Source organism: Diorhabda sublineata, chromosome 1, assembly GCF_026230105.1.
Source record: "Diorhabda sublineata isolate icDioSubl1.1 chromosome 1, icDioSubl1.1, whole genome shotgun sequence".
NCBI lineage: Eukaryota > Metazoa > Arthropoda > Insecta > Coleoptera > Chrysomelidae > Diorhabda > Diorhabda sublineata.
The window spans coordinates 10570946-10588848 of NC_079474.1; the positions used below are offsets into that span (position 1 = coordinate 10570946).

Genomic DNA, 17903 nt, shown 5'->3' on the forward strand with positions numbered 1-17903 from the left:
CCGGTTTTTCCTTTTCATTCAATTGTTTTGATCGTTATTTTGTTTTAGATGTAGAGTGATGGACCTCTCTCTCTTTCTCCAATTTGCGCACAGCTTTGTCCAAATTTTCAGTTAATATGTGATGTACCTTGATGTTTGCTAGCTCGTACATTTTGGGTCGACGGTCATCCAGTGCAGCTTTGTGAATTTTCTTCAACATTTCTGGAGTCGTCACCTCATTTGGTCGACCATTGCGCGATGCTGGTCTTCGCAGGTCGTACGGCCTCGTTTAAACAGTTTTTGTATTGGTTGGGGTAAGGCTTTTCAAATAAAAGTATTGTATCAGATAACGATGACCAATTTTTTTCACGTTCACAAATTCATTGACAACGATCATTATTGATGGCAACCAAACTAATACTAAGTAACGTGGCATCTTCAAACTTGAAACATATTCTGTATAGATTGTGAACTTTCTAACAGTGGTATTTTTCAAGTAACTACCGTCATCACTAGGTCAGTACAGGTACTTCTGGGTAACATTCTCGTACAAATTCAGCTCATTTTACACTACATACAAAGAATATGTTGAAATATGAAGTCTAGCATAAATCATGCTGTTTTCTCAAGAAAATTATGTATTTATCAGCTCTTTACGTCACTTTAGTGTATGTTGGGTTCATATTTCTCCTCTTCAGGTTCTTATTCTTTAACTATAATCCTTTAGACATAACATTTCACTATAACCTTAGCGTAAGAAAAATAAACAGTTATAATAAAAATTCTATCCATTTTGCATAATTACTCCCTTATTATCGTCTTTCTCAGTTTCCACGTACACGTAATAAACGCATCATTTATCATCTATAGCGAATTACTCAAATTCCAACGACTACCTTTGTTGGAGTTAGTCCCAGGGTCGTCGGATCGATAGTCACTACCGCTCGAGTTACCGAACGTGGTAAAATTGTTTTCTTAACACTGAAATGTCATTGGAATTTATAATGTGGAGGGTTTCTCTATAATGTACTTCAAGTGTAACGTATATTGTTTCTAAAGGTGTATAAAATTTGCGGAAGCACTTTTCTAAAATACAGAAAGAAGTTGATGTCGTGGAATTTCAAGATTATTATCTGTTTCGAATTCAAATAGAAAATGAACTCTATTGATGTATCATGACTGTTAAACTATGTACCGCGTGCAGACAAGACGCAATAATTCTTAAATCAGTCTAAAAAACCTGTTAATAATAATTTAAACCTTTCACAATTTATATTTTTATATAGTAATCAAGAAATCGTTATTTACCTGATGAAATCGGTCGCATGGGGCAAGTCATAATATTCTCGCATCGCTGTCCATCAATGTTGAACTCTTCGTTTTCGATGTAGAGCTTGATAAAAGGCAGTCGGGTGTTTAGGTAGTATCTGCAATGCAAATTCCTAGGGTAGATACCGGGATAAGCTGGAGATTGAACGTAACAAGTTTGAAGGCGACAATCTCTGAATATCCTTTCGCAATATGACCTAGAAAAACGATTCCAAACAATTCAAAAAACAAAGAAGAAACGATTTTTGTCGATTTAATATATGTAAATGATGTAAATAATAGAAAATTGTGGGTCGAGAATGAATATATGTTCTTTATATCTTATTTGAAAGTTTCTTACTGTTTGTCCTGCTTGGAAAACTCAATATTCTTAATAGTGATTTTTTTGTTGATCAAAACATAGTGAAGCATCTGTTGAGGATTCTTTAGAAGTTTTCAATCAACCAATTGTGTATTTGTTGTATAATTTATGTCGTCAACTTCGATACGAATGAACCCAAGAAAAAAACAGGATCCCCAAGGAAATTATTCAGATTACTTCGTTAGCTTGAGACAAGGATCGATTTTTCGCGTGTCTGTACAGGAAATTTCACTTTTATTCGATTTATTATTTAAATCGTTTTACCACGAGAATACCGAATTTAAATATTTACATTTCTCGGCACTGCAACGGCAGATTGAACTTTTTATTTTTCGAGTTTCTTTCGACTTCCATCTCGACATCCTCGAAATATTCTCGATAAGCCATCAACATTGTTCCTCTCTTCGGAATCATTTTCAAATATTCCGCGCGCACTCCGCTTCTTTAATACTCTGAATGAATAAAGGAACATCGCAATTTTCACGTCATTTTGATATTTTCATTATTGTTTCCCACTTGTATTGTTCATCATATAAAGAGATGATGATCTAAAAATATGTGCATTCTGCAAAACTTTATTGCAGCTATGAAAGCAGTTCTGACTGATGTGAAATTGGTAATTGAGACTTACACTCCTAGATGGCGTTAATTTGATCAGAATTAAAGACCTAATATCGTGAAACATCTAAAGATATGTGTTCTGCGTGTCTTGCTAATTAGACGTTCAATGCAACGAAGAAAGTTGTTCCGTTCTCGTATCGAAGCTGAGGCAGGTTTGGTCGGTGTAATTTTCGACGTGAAAAAATACTTTTACGAACGACGTTTTGGACATGAAAGTCTGCGGCTGCTCTCTTTCTCTGTAAAAGGTTCCAGGTTTTTACATTCTGCAAAACTATTGCAGCTATGGAAGCAGCTCTGCTACTTTTTGACTGATGTCAAATTGGTAATTGAGGCTTATACTCCTAGATGACGTTAATTTGATCAGCATTGAAGTCCTAATACTGTGAAACATCTAAATATATGTGATCCGTGGTCCTTTCTATGTGTTTCGATTACTACATTCTGCAAAACTATATTGCAGCTATAGAAGCAGCTCTGCTACTTTTTGACTGATGTCAAATTGGTAATTGAGGCTTATACTCCTAGATGACGTTAATTTGATCAGCATTGAAGTCCTAATACTGTGAAACATCTAAATATATGTGATCCGTGGTCCTTTCTATGTGTTTCGATTACTACATTCTGCAAAACTATATTGCAGCTATAGAAGCAGCTCTGCTACTTTTTGACTGATGTCAAATTGGTAATTGAGGCTTATACTCCTAGATGACGTTAATTTGATCAGCATTGAAGTCCTAATACTGTGAAACATCTAAAGATATGTGTTCTGCGTGTCTTGCTAATTAGACGTTCAATGCAACGAAGAAAGTTGTTCCGTTCTCGTATCGAAGCTGAGGCAGGTTTGGTCGGTGTAATTTTCGACGTGAAAAAATACTTTTACGAACGACGTTTTGGACATGAAAGTCTGCGGCTGCTCTCTTTCTCTGTAAAAGGTTCCAGGTTTTTACATTCTGCAAAACTATTGCAGCTATGGAAGCAGCTCTGCTACTTTTTGACTGATGTCAAATTGGTAATTGAGGCTTATACTCCTAGATGACGTTAATTTGATCAGCATTGAAGTCCTAATACTGTGAAACATCTAAATATATGTGATCCGTGGTCCTTTCTATGTGTTTCGATTACTACATTCTGCAAAACTATATTGCAGCTATAGAAGCAGCTCTGCTACTTTTTGACTGATGTCAAATTGGTAATTGAGGCTTATACTCCTAGATGACGTTAATTTGATCAGCATTGAAGTCCTAATACTGTGAAACATCTAAAGATATGTGTTCTGCGTGTCTTGCTAATTAGACGTTCAATGCAACGAAGAAAGTTGTTCCGTTCTCGTATCGAAGCTGAGGCAGGTTTGGTCGGTGTAATTTTCGACGTGAAAAAATACTTTTACGAACGACGTTTTGGACATGAAAGTCTGCGGCTGCTCTCTTTCTCTGTAAAAGGTTCCAGGTTTTTACATTCTGCAAAACTATTGCAGCTATGGAAGCAGCTCTGCTACTTTTTGACTGATGTCAAATTGGTAATTGAGGCTTATACTCCTAGATGACGTTAATTTGATCAGCATTGAAGTCCTAATACTGTGAAACATCTAAATATATGTGATCCGTGGTCCTTTCTATGTGTTTCGATTACTACATTCTGCAAAACTATATTGCAGCTATAGAAGCAGCTCTGCTACTTTTTGACTGATGTCAAATTGGTAATTGAGGCTTATACTCCTAGATGACGTTAATTTGATCAGCATTGAAGTCCTAATACTGTGAAACATCTAAATATATGTGATCCGTGGTCCTTTCTATGTGTTTCGATTACTACATTCTGCAAAACTATATTGCAGCTATAGAAGCAGCTCTGCTACTTTTTGACTGATGTCAAATTGGTAATTGAGGCTTATACTCCTAGATGACGTTAATTTGATCAGCATTGAAGTCCTAATACAGAGAAACATCTAAATATATGTGGTCTGTGGTCCTTTCTATGTGTTTCGATTACTACATTCTGCAAAACTATATTGCAGCTATAGAAGTAGTTCTGATACTTTTGGACTGATGTCAAATTGGTAATTGAGGCTTATACTCCTAGATGACGTTAATTTGATCAGCATTGAAGTCCTAATACTGTGAAACATCTAAATATATGTGATCCGTGGTCCTTTCTATGTGTTTCGATTACTACATTCTGCAAAACTATATTGCAGCTATAGAAGCAGCTCTGCTACTTTTTGACTGATGTCAAATTGGTAATTGAGGCTTATACTCCTAGATGACGTTAATTTGATCAGCATTGAAGTCCTAATACAGAGAAACATCTAAATATATGTGGTCTGTGGTCCTTTCTATGTGTTTCGATTACTACATTCTGCAAAACTATATTGCAGCTATAGAAGTAGTTCTGATACTTTTGGACTGATGTCAAATTGGTAATTGAGGCTTATACTCCTAGATGACGTTAATTTGATCAGCATTGAAGTCCTAATACAGAGAAACATCTAAATATATGTGGTCTGTGGTCCTTTCTATGTGTTTCGATTACTACATTCTGCAAAACTATATTGCAGCTATAGAAGTAGTTCTGATACTTTTGGACTGATGTCAAATTGGTAATTGAGGCTTATACTCCTAGATGGCATGAATGCAATTAGGGAAGTAGTTCTCATAGCCCCTGTGATATACAGGGGAGCTAAACCAGTTTAAAAAATGTAGAACGAAATGCTTAGATATGACATAGAACAATTAACATTCATCATATAATTATTTTCAAACTGAAAACTACGTATAAAAATGTTTTAATAAATTTTTATTATGGTCTTATACTCTCGATCTCTTATACTCATTAAATTTTTTGTATATTTTCATAAAATGTCTGTCTCGCATCAATTTATTTTTATATTGTCGACTATTGATTGTCTTTAAACTTGTGACGGCGAAAATAGGATAAAACAGAAGCCCTGTTGCCGTGTTTGAAAGAATGAAAATGACTGATGGATCTGGCGTTCATTTTCAATTCACTTCCATCATCCGCTAATGCACGACTCGAAAAATTTCTCCGACTTTCATAAAAATGTGAATGGAAAAAGTTGAGTCGAAGTTGTTATTTTTCAATCGATGCCAGATAATGGACTCTGGAGAAAAAAACAAGTGAACGTCTGAAGAATTTACAGCATTAAAACAATAGGGAAAATAAATTTTTCACGTAATCGTGGATACTAAAACTCAAGAATTTTTATATAGACCACCATATTTTCTTAAAAAAATGCCCTTTGATATTTAATGAAACAGATATTCTGATTTTAAGACCTCGGTGAAATGGAAAATAAATTTTTATATTGATAAAATGAAATATAGTTTGATTTAATTATTTTTTTGTTACTAAATTATCTTTACTTTGCTAATAATTATTACCTTTTTAATGATAATATCATTGACATTTCGACTTAATTTCTATTTTTATCAAAATATAATTTGACATTAACAATCACTTATGACATAAATTTCATAACAAAATCTATATCAACCGAACCAAAAATCATTTATCATCAATTATCATATCACAAAAAAGGAGTAACCCTCAACTAACTGCTGATATTATTATACCGTAACCTTTGACATATTCCATTTATAATTTTCTACTAACCCCTGTACAACTTCTCCTCTTCTATTCGGATACAGCTCCGGATGTTGTCCATATCTCAAATAAACGACAAGTTGTTGTTCCGCCCTCGTATCAAAGCTGAGGTACGTTTGGTCGGTGTAATTTTCGACGTGAAAAAATACTTTGACGAACGACGTTTCGGACATAAAAGTCTGCGGCTGCTCGCTTTCTCCGCAAAAGATTCCAGGTTCTTTTCGATTGGAGACGTCTGTTTTGGCGTTACCATCCACGATCTGTAACAAAAAATTTATTTATATATTAAGTTTACAGCATTTCTAGTTTAGTAGACACTCTCTACTCGATGTTAATCTAGGGAATTCATTCTACTTACATTGGCATTTATTTTATAACTAGATCGATAATTTTGAAGTATAATGACAGATTGTGTAAATATCAATCATGGCAAATTTCTGTATGATTTTGTTATGGCTTCTTCTCCTCATTTTTTTGGCGTTTCCAATAGCGTTTTTTTGCACGCCATTTTTTATAATAACGTATTTCTTTTCAAGCTGTTCGGATTGCTGCACAGAGGTCAGCGAAATGTTCCTGAAGGGATTAATGTTACCTGGTACTGCAATGAAGAAAATTCTCGGAAAATAAGCCTGAATATTGAATCATGTTATACTCTAATAGTATTAGATAAATATTTGTGAATTGGATATTGTTGTTTATATAAAAAATATTTTTAGAATAATAAAGAAATGGTAATTATTTAGAATCGAAAGCAAAATTTGTTATTTAAATTTTTAAAATATCGGACACAATACATTTAGTTAAGAAAAATGCTAAAGACTAGACTAGACTGGAAGAATAATTTTTTTTTAAATTGACGACTACCAAGTGATATTTTCTATATTATTATCAAGAAAATTGATGAAAAAGTTTATATTTGTTGTTTTAAATACTGATTGAGACCCCTAAATATGTACTTCACCCCCATGTACTAAATAAAAATGCAATTCGTCAATTAGTTCTCACAGAACACCTACAAAAACTCAGATTATTTCTAAATCAACATTATTGCGTATTTAGTTTCAAAACCCACAGGTTTGAAAAGTCAGCAGCTAAATTTGGATTTAATAGTCTCTCAATGAGAAAATATTATTTTGCAAATATTAATTTCTTTGAGAAACGTCATATCTTTTCCATGCATCTTTTGATACCAGAAAAGCTCCCAAACCCGTTAATTTAATTTCTTATGAGTTTTTAGAATCGCATCGTCATGTTATCAAAATAATTAAAAAGACATTTTTCGCAGTGGAAATTATCAAGCTTCCAGACTAAAAGCTTGACGGAAGCTTGTTATTCTTGTCGTCTTCATTGAATCATTAACAAAAGTTAAGAGCCAAAATAAGTGCAAACTTTAATGTACTCGTAAGGAAACTAATTAAAAAAAAACGTAGAGGTAGGTCTTGAAAGATTCCAACCAAAATAGCTTGTGAATAGATTTAATTAAATTATAAAAACTGTTAGCTATACAATACAATCTTATTTCTCTAATTTTCATATTTCTATAGCTGCAATAATATGAAAAATACTACAAAATTTCTTATAAAAGCTTTTTGTTCGCTCTGTATTGAGCTAAATATGCATATTGAAAGGAAATTCCGGTTTTTATATTCAATAATAAATTAATAATGAAACTTTTAATGATCCCGATGTGAACGAAGTCTATATATTAACATCGTTGTATATACGATGATCAAAGGGTTTTTCCATTTTCTATTTAAGCTACTAAATTGGAGTTTAATCTGGAATATTAAAGGGCACTTAACAATTTTCGAATCAATCGTATCAATACACAATATGAATCGTTCAAGGGAACTTGTCATTAGTGCCGGAAAATATTGGAAAAACGTATTAGCTTCGAGAATATTTGATTGATTTTTAATGTGTTCATACTATTCAAACTACAATTGGAAAAGGTAAATTAGGAAGAGTAGTGGTTGTTCAATAATCACAAATTCAAACCAATATAACCTTTCCTTACAATAATTTTAAAATTGACGATTTGGTGGTGGAATCGATAGTTGACATAAAAGCCATATACTTTGGTCGATAATCCCTTGAAGCTGCTACTTATGTATTAAGATATGGCAACACTGATGTGAATATGTCAAATCTGACATTACCATCATAAAGATAAGCATTTTTAGTACTATTTGAGTTCTTCACAGATACTTGAAACAGTCAACTTGGTATTAAATTGGAATTACGACTTTCGACGTGGATTAAACCCTAAGTGCAGTAGGCTGATCAATTCGCTTCGACTCTTGGTGATGACGAACCATCTCAAGTCGTGGTCGCACTTCGCTACAGAATGAATTGCGTGAACGTAACGTTGTATCTATTGTTTTCACTACGATTTTAAATAAAATAATTAAGCGCCTGACGTGACGTGACGGAAACTATATTATTGATTGACGTTTCAATTGATGTACATTGAATTTTTACACTAGGTGTCTATAATTTACATCTCCCTTTCTTTGTAAACTAAAAACATTGCTTTTTAAACTCAAATTTTGACTCAGCATATTGATTTTCAATTACCATGAGTATAATATTGTAATAACTGATTCAAATATTATTAAACATCTAGTCTATTTATAGGTTTAATTGTTCTACCAAATCTTGATAATTAATCTTAGTGGTGTCGCTGGTTGAACCAGGTTCGTCTTTCGCAAATAGAAACTGGTTATTATTCTTGTGATGGAACCTGTGCAACTGCTGGGAATATCTGCTTGTGTCTTGTGCACATGAATGAAGTGTCTACGTAGGATTTGGCATTGATCAGCTTGAATGATTTTGGTAAACCTTCAGGCTTTTCTACCACTTTTGCCCCTTTCCATTGGCGATGAGCAGTTTTGTGTCTGACTTATCCATTAATTTCAAAATCGTATATTCATCATTACTATGATGTGGACTGGATGTTACATGGTTAAATTCCTCTCTTTTTGAAAAATCCGTTCCATTGTCAGTTTGCAGCTCTTCTGGTATTCCATGTACAGCAAATCATCTTCTCAGTTGTTCTATAGCTTCATAAGGAGACTGTCCTTTTAGCTGCTGAAAATCTAACTATCCAGAATAGCTGTTGCAGATTATAAGGTAAGTTTTTCTTTTTAATTCAAATAGATCAGATGCAACTATTTGCCATGGAAGCGTATGAAGCCTTTCAACTAGCATTATATCTTTAATACTATCTTTTGGTGTTTGTTCACAGACAGAACAGGTTTTAACTAATTTTCAGATGTCATTATATTGTTCATTCCAGTAGAGAATTTGTCGTGTTCTTCTTAAACAGCTGTGTATACCTGCATGTCCTTGATGGATATTTTTCAACATTTTAGGGATCTGTGATTTTGGTACTACAATTTTTTTTATATTTTCCTTTAAATAGCCCAATTCTTCTTTAAGGTTAAAACAGTGTTGTAGTTGCGTTAAATAACATAATATTACGGCAACTGACAAATTTTCTTCTTGTTCATAATTTAGATTAGATGGATGTCAGTTTTGATAATGAAAATCTGTTAATCTAAGGGTATTTTGTGGTGCACATGGCGCAACATTAAATATTATGCGTTGTAATCTCACTGGTGCAGAATGTAGGTTTTTCTTAAGTGGCTGATTTCACTCAGTTCTTTAGAGGATTTGTTAGATCATCAGACATATTCTGAATAGCTCCCATTAGTCTCTGTAGCTCTGTTTTGTTCATTGGTGTCTTAATTCACTTCTACTTTTTCAGGGTCTGCTTCTAGTCCTTATGCTGAAAAAATGTGCCCTAGGAATTTCATTCTTTCCGATTTAAAAATGCATTTATTATTATTAAGCAAGTTTGACGCCTGGTTTGGTTTCTTAAGTGTTTTTATTACTCCACTATGACTTTTGTAGTTCTTCTTTACATTTTGCATATATAAAAATATCATCGATTGATACTCTCACGTTTTTAAATTTTCTAAACAAATTTGTTGAAATTTCCTGCAATATTTCATGTGCTGATGATACTTCAAACGGAAGACTTTCAAAAGAATATCTTCCCCATGGGGGTTAACTTAATATTTTTTGTGTTCTTTTTGAAAGTTTAATTTATCAGAAACCTTTCGTGCTATTTACTAACACGATAAATTTAGAACATTTAATATCAGTTGAAACTTTCTCTTTAGTGGTGTGTGGAAAATGACATTTTAGTATGTTTCAGTATGTTACATCAGATGGATCTTTATAGATTCTTATTTTTCTTTTGTTTCTAGTTCTATAACGTCAAGCTCCTGCTTTACCTCATCTCTTATACGAGGATGTATTGATATCTAGTTAGACTAGACCAGTTCCATGCATAAACAAAATATTGCGTTACCACGGCAACTAACAATAACTTATTAGAACATTAGGTTTAAAAAAAAGCTCGTGTTGATTGGTGTGAAGAGATGCCTTAAGAATTAAGTTGCGTTGCCTCAAAAAACGTCTATAAAATCGTGACGAATGCATATGAACCCAAAACTGAACACCAATCGACTGTTGGGTCTTCGAAGACGTGCCAAATCCAACAAAAGTTGTACACACACGAAACAAATGGTTGCCTGTTTTTCTGGAATAACTACACATGTCACCATCGTTCCTTCCATTAGAATGATGTAGAACACAAGCATTTTTACGTGTTCGAAAAAATCGGGGAAACCTATTGCGAGCTCTCAAACATCAGTTCTAACAAAAAGGTTTATGAACAGTCAAAACATCGAATTGGTAGGTCATCCGTCCAAAAAAGTGGAATGTCATAGGTTTTTCATTCTTAAAGAAGCGGTTGATGCGTTCAAATAATATGTTTTGGAGTTACCTCAAACAGAATGGAAAAAATGCTTCGGCAATTGGTTGAAACAAATGGAAAACTGTATTGATCTCAATGGAGAATATGGAGTACCTAACTAATTTTATCCTAATTGAATTTAATATGATAAAAATGATTAATTATTTATTATAAAATACATAAATTGTTTCCCTTACTGTCTATAGTAAATATACCAAAATTTGATGTCTCTACTATCACTAACCGGACTACAAACAAAAATTCTCAAAGTGCTTCTCGGCAGTTCTTTTCAACAACAGTCAAAGTTTTCTAGAATGCTAGAAAGTTGTCGAAGTTAGTTGATCAATAATGAAATATGGTGGCGTTTACAGTGTTAGTGGGAAAAAATTTCGAAGAATTCCGGGACATTCGTTAAAAGTTTTGATTAATGAAAAAGCTGTAATTAATTGACTGAAAAATATCATTAAATGCTTCTATATACTGAAAATAAATAGCGTAATCCATATATTCTTTTCTAATAATTGCAAGTGGTTATCTAGTTTCATATGCAATTATTTTAATTTGTGATTTAAATTTCTAATGCTTTCGAAGCATTCTTGGTAACGAAAACTTAACTCTGGATAGTATTTGTTATATCGAATTTATACAAATAGCAGGGAAACTTGTGAACAAAAAAATACGTGGAAAATCGATACTTAAGCAAATAAATCTTGAAGTTAATGGGCCATGCCTAGAGAGATATATATTTTTTTGACCGAGTCTTTACCAATAAAATATTCATTTCGTTGGGAATACGGCAAAGAGCTCTTTGTATGTGAAGTAAGTGAATGGATTTGCCATTTAACTTTATTGACATTATTGGAAAGGTGTTTGACTGAAATTCCCGTACTGGGTGGCCACGTGCATATAGTCTTTAGATTTAATTTCTTTAATTTCTCAGTTTTTAAACCTTTTGATATGTTTATGTTTATAAATTGTCTTGATTTTAGTTCTCTTTTGATTTTTCACGATAGTTGAAAATTTGATGTTTTGATCACTTCCAGTCTTCATCAAAATATGATTTGACACTAACTATTTGCGTATATCAAAATAAAAATAAAGTAAAAACGTAAATCTGTCTTAACAAGAAAAATATAATATTTCTTTTCAAAAATATGTAGTAGCCATCTATCAAATCATGTGAATGTGTCAATGTGAAATTTTTTAACTGTTTTTAAAGAATACAAAAAAAATAATTTCAAATCAGGAGAGACCAAATATCAAGACGATTTAGGAAAAAGTTTATTTACTTATTTATGAAGCATTATATTATTATAAATACATTAAACATTGTAAATTTGTAGTTAATCACGTGAAATATTTTTTTTTTCTATTTATAGGAGTTCAACTAATCCCCAATCGACCTAGCAGAAGACGTAGCACAAAAAAAAGACAATAGACAGCATTCCATTATTTCAGCGCCAAGTAAATCTGAGATTATTGGATCTGCTGTTTTCACGCCGAACAATCGTTTTATTTTTCTCGAGGATTCTCCAATTATATGACTGGCTTGTTAAATCAGAGTGCAGATGCTTCCTGAAAACAGATGGCGCTCGAAAAATATTCTGCATTAAATAAGCTAACTACAAATTCTAATTGGACGAGAAAAATCGACTTTGGAGTTGAATCAATAACATTTTTCATTCATTGAGATTGTTTACTTTAATACGAAGTTTATTTTTCTATTCACTTGATCCAACAGATCAAATAGAAGTTGAAATATTTGTCCATATAAAGTTGATAAAATGATATGATATAAAAGTTGGTTTAAAAAATAAACCGATTTATGTCAGTGAAAAGAATTACATTGTCAAATAAGATATAAAAGATTTTATAAAAAAAAATAATGTGAAAACTCTACATAAAATAAGTCGATTACTTACAATTTAAAATCGAGACATAAAAAAATTGATTCTTTAAGGCGTCTTTTATATATTCTCATAAAGACCAATGACCAAAACTAATAATATCGACAAAAGGATACTATTTAATCTTCATTTGATGATGCAAGCTTGATAATTATCCTTCTAGTAGAATATAAGCTCCTGTTTCTGGAAGTTTCGAAGTCTCGTTTACGATGATGAACACTGTTAATTGAGGTTCAAGGATATCTCGTTTATCAAAGGTACACGAGATTATAAAGTTAATAAAATTTGAGTTAGAATTTAGAATCCTGGCAAATTTATTAGTAGAGAAGTATAGTATAAGAAATTTATACGTATAAAGTACTCTTTACATACATATTTATATTATCCATTACCAAAATAAACTCCCTAGCGAGTTGGAGTTCAATATAATTTCCCATTATACTTTCAACAATTATAGAAATAATTCTGAGTCGACGAAAATCTTTCCCTTTCTGATCTATTTTATTAAAACTTCTACTGAAACTTATGAAATTTATATCAATTATGTTTGAAATATTTGAGTTAATTTTAACTAATTTATACGGTCCCGAATAGTATAATTGAAGTTGGTAACAAGTCGAACAAACTTCGTTCGAGTTACTATAATTTGAACACGGAATAATGACTTTCTTTACCGACATTCGAAAAGCTGGATTTAAACTCTGGAGTTCATATAGAAGTTTCATTGAAAGTACTAAAAAACTATTTTAGATTTTGGCGAAACATATTTAATGTTAGAGGATGCGCTCACCATTTTACATTTGTATAATAGGGTCCTTGTATACTTTCTTTTATATCTTAACTACGTTTAGTATATTATTCTTAATCACACACTATTTTTTAATTTTTTTAAACGGTATATTAGTTCATAAAAAAATAACGCGTTAAAATGCATTTGTTGTCACATGACTGAGTGTGACGTAGAAAGTAAGTAAACAGACTCAAGTGAAGTTAGAAGTAAATACAGTTTAAACACAGTTGTTGGGATTCTTTTAAAAAAACACTCGCACGGATGTGATTTTGTAGAATACAAGATGAAGTATCGTTGGTGCATTATACCAGAATATATTAGTAAAAAAACACCAAGTTTTCGTTAAAGTCCCTCGTGAGGAAAATAGAAAATATGTGAGCGTCCAACCTGGTAGCACAGTATATGTTTGTGAAGACCGTTAACTTATTGGTATTTTTTACTGTAGTTTGAAATAGACTTGAAATAGACAATGCAAAAGAATTCTAAAAAACTGCTTTTCCAACCAAATTCGATTGCCAGAAAGACCGGAAAAGGGCATTTCGTGAGACACCTCGTTCGTTGGCATGAAAACGACAAAAAACTGACATTATCCAAGAGCTTTTTAGTGGCTGTTGGAACTACAAAAGATGTAGAATCATCAAAAAGTGATTGCCCATCCAGTATTTTAGAAGCTTCTTCATCATCGCCCATTTTAGAAGTAATAAGAAATCCATCCTCAGAAATTACAAGTGATAAGGCAGTTATGGTAAAACCACATTTTCGGAGTAAATATGTACAAACATCTACCAAACCTTCAAAGCTATAAGAAAGTCTAATTAGTAGTACTTACGTATCTGCTTTTACTTTACGTATTTCAGCCGAAGTAAATAATTATTGATTATTACCAAAGAATGTAGCAAGCATGAATGCATCTACCTTAGGTAGATTGTCCGATCTTATTTCGGCCATCATTTCAATAAGAATAGTCTTTGAAATCCTTACAAAAACACAAATCGCACTAAACAACCAATTACCTTCACTCACAACAACAAAATGGCATTTGAAAGATGATACGCTGCGACCACGTTTCAGTATTTACTTACTTTCTACGTCACAACCGCAGTAACCAATAGAAACATGTTTTCTGTCACGTGTTATTATTCAAATTAACATCAATTTATATTTGCGATTTATAATATATTATTCAACCTAAATTCATAAATAAGAAGTGATGATATAAAAATTTAAGAAAAGTCGAAACGTCAATTTTATATATCTTTCAAAAATTATTAGAAAAAAACTAATTTTGGAATAGAACAGACCTAAAATCAAGAAAATATAGAAACATAAATCTTTAAATATGTTAAATACCTAAATTGCAAGAACCCTATTGAGTCTATCCATATCGTAGAAGACATATTTCGAATATATTCTTATTATTCTGTTTTTATATTAGCTCGGAAAGTTTATTGTTTCGCTTTCTTTGTCGGTATAGGTGAGAGTCGAATAAAATGAGAAAGTGGTAGAGAGCGTTGTGTGGATTTAATTCTGAGCTCCAGTGAACACAACAGACTGAAACAAATGAACTTAAGATGAAGTTTTGTATATCTTTAGAACAAAAATTGCCTGTTACATCTCAGATTAGCTGGCTACCGTTTTAATGAAATTTTATAAGTGGATTTTTCGGGTTATGAACGCGTCTTAACAAACTTAATAAGATGTAGAAATTCCATTGAAAAGAATCTACGATATGGTTGGAAAGATGGAAAATTTTTTGCCACTTGTTGAAAGAAATTACATATAATCATGGAATATTGGTCGTTTGGAAATTTGATTAAGTAATTTTAAGAAGAAATAGAAAGGTTGGAAGGAGAGATTGATTTTAAGGACATCTCAAAAGGATAGTTTTTAGATTTTAGACTGACAGACAATCGAAGATCCTTCTAAAACAAGTAAAATACAGAAAAGTAAACAGATCTACATTTAGGGCAAATATTATGTCTCTATTGTAAAGAAAATGAAGCAATATGGTTGCAATCAAATACGAGGGTGGTACTTAAGTTTTGAGATAGACAAATGAAAACAAAAATTTATAATTGGATATGGATTTATAGTTTTTTCTTTATTAAGATCAATAAACTGTTGTATGCGAACAAATCAGCCAAATGATCATGCAATATTGAATGTATGCGAGTGGAACTAATGCCCAAGTATGTCTCTATCTCATGGTATGTAACATGACTAACTTACAATATTAATTTACGCCCAGCATTGATGACTTCTAGTACAACAGCCGATTTTGGACGACTTTCATGAAATTTTAGATTGACATATTCACATCAATGTTGCTAAATCTCAAAGCTTAAGTAGCAGCCCTCGTATTCAAGAGTGGTTAAATTGGTTGCACGAGGAAAACACTTTTTTGTGAGTGTTTTATGAAAAGACAAACATAAATTATTTATAAAACTACAGAATTATATTGTTTGGAGGGAACAGTATGATTTTATCTTTCATAACGATTCAGACCAGATGCAGAACTACTTATAAATTCGTAAAAAAATTATCGAAAAAGATATAGCTGGCAAACAGGCATATATAAATGAATCGATAGCTTCATTTATATATTAGCACTGCAAATTTCGAGAACTTCCACATTTTCTCTGAATTTTCTGACCGCATTAGGTCAGTATTCCAATCTCAAATCTATTCAAACTTTTTTTACCACCTTATCAAACTTTTAGTACTCGTTTCACTCATATTACATCATAGTTCTGTGAGTAACTAAGAAAAACGAATTTTTTCACTGAAAATCGATTTTATTCATAAATGTAATCTCTTTCAAGAGCAATAGAATCATTCCAAAGCTTATCTAGACTCTCGATGCCGTGCTTGTAGAAGGATTTGTCTTTTGCCTCAAAATAAACTTCAGTTTCAGCAATTGCTGCTTCATCAGAGCTAAATTTCTCACCGGCGAGCATTTTTTTTGAGATCAGCGAATACGCAATAGTCACCTGGGGCCAGATATGGACTATAAGGTGGATGATGCAGTGTATTTAGTTGAATTTAACCATCGTTGCCATCTACTTGGTAATCGGTGCATTATCTTGGTGAAAAGTGGTTCCTTCTTCGACATAAGAGGCCGTTTTTCACATATCGGTGCAAAAATACTGATTTATTACATGTAAACATGCCCAAACACTGCTCTGAATCATCATCACGTTGTTGTTTTTGATCGACTGTGAGTAAACCCAGCACCCATTTGAAAAATATTTATCGGAGTCAAATGTTCATGCATAATTGTAAACTTACTGCCTTCTAATATCTTTACGGCTACAGCTATCTCATGCAATTCCAATTTACTAATAAATATAATCAATTTGTGGACTTGTTTAATGTTTTCTTCAATTGGACGACCAGAATGTTCTTGTTGTCTGTACGACCACATTTAAATTCTGCAAATCAATAATAAATGGTTCTTTTCGATGGAGCAGAGTTCGAATAACCATCTCGAAGTCATTCCAGAGCTTTTACAGAACTTTTTCCCATCAAGAAGCAATAAGAAATCAACACACGAAATTAAATTCATTGTTTTGAAAATAACAAAAGTAGCTTCACTTAAATACCTGTCACTTTTATCTAACATATCGAAATGTCATTTACACATTTTGTATCTATTGAAACCTCATATGAATTTGACAATTGGAGCGCCATCTGTGTATCAGTCACACGACTTATTGAGGAATATAGATGTTATGTCATTTTACCAATATATACCAACCAACTCGTTCTTTGTGCTTCAATTATAATTCCATCATAAATCTTTCTACGTATTCTACGTTCTTTTCGCTATTATTTTTTCTATTTCATTTACTTCGTCTCCTTTATTTGTTATGGTGATTCCCAAATATTCAATTATTCTACGGTTTCGATAGATTAATATATTCAAAGATTGGTAATAATTAGAGCATTCTTCGATATTTTATGACCATATTATTTAACTCGATTTTGAATCAGTTATAACCATTTTCCATTATAATTATCTTGATTGAAATGTGTACTGAATAGCTTTGTTCGATTCAAAATGTTAATAAATAAATTTAATTATGTCGAACAATGAAATGAAATTCCATCAATGCTTCAAAATTGTTAAAAATTGGAATTTGTTAAGCCCTGATTATAAAATTTGTATTGTTCATGTGTATTAACTGTGTCCATTTAATGGATAAACAGCTGTGTACGTTTTCATTTTTAATTTATTATAAAAATTGAGTTCTTTTACTTTTCATACTTCCCTGATGAAACAATTTTCGCATTATTCTAAAAACATCTTGTATATGAAAGATAATATCAAATGAAAAGTGACTAAATGTTTGCCATCAAACTGATTGCTACTGTTAATAAATATTTGTGTGGAAAAACACTTTCCAAGGTGAAAATTCTCTTGTACATAAATTAGTGAATATTTGAAAGATATAAATGACAAGGGTTCAA

At 32.1% G+C, this 17903-nt stretch overlaps 1 protein-coding gene across 1 annotated transcript in view; it reads right to left on the minus strand.

Moving 5' to 3' along the window:
* Nucleotides 1-17903, minus strand: part of LOC130442792 (uncharacterized) — a 214989-nt gene that overhangs the window by 23111 nt on the left and 173975 nt on the right. The window contains exons 3-4 of the mRNA XM_056777151.1: nt 5921-6171; nt 1288-1505 (exon numbers count right to left, since the gene is read on the minus strand). Coding sequence (XP_056633129.1) covers nt 1288-1505; nt 5921-6171 — 469 coding nt within the window. The remainder of the gene's footprint in view (nt 1-1287; nt 1506-5920; nt 6172-17903) is intronic.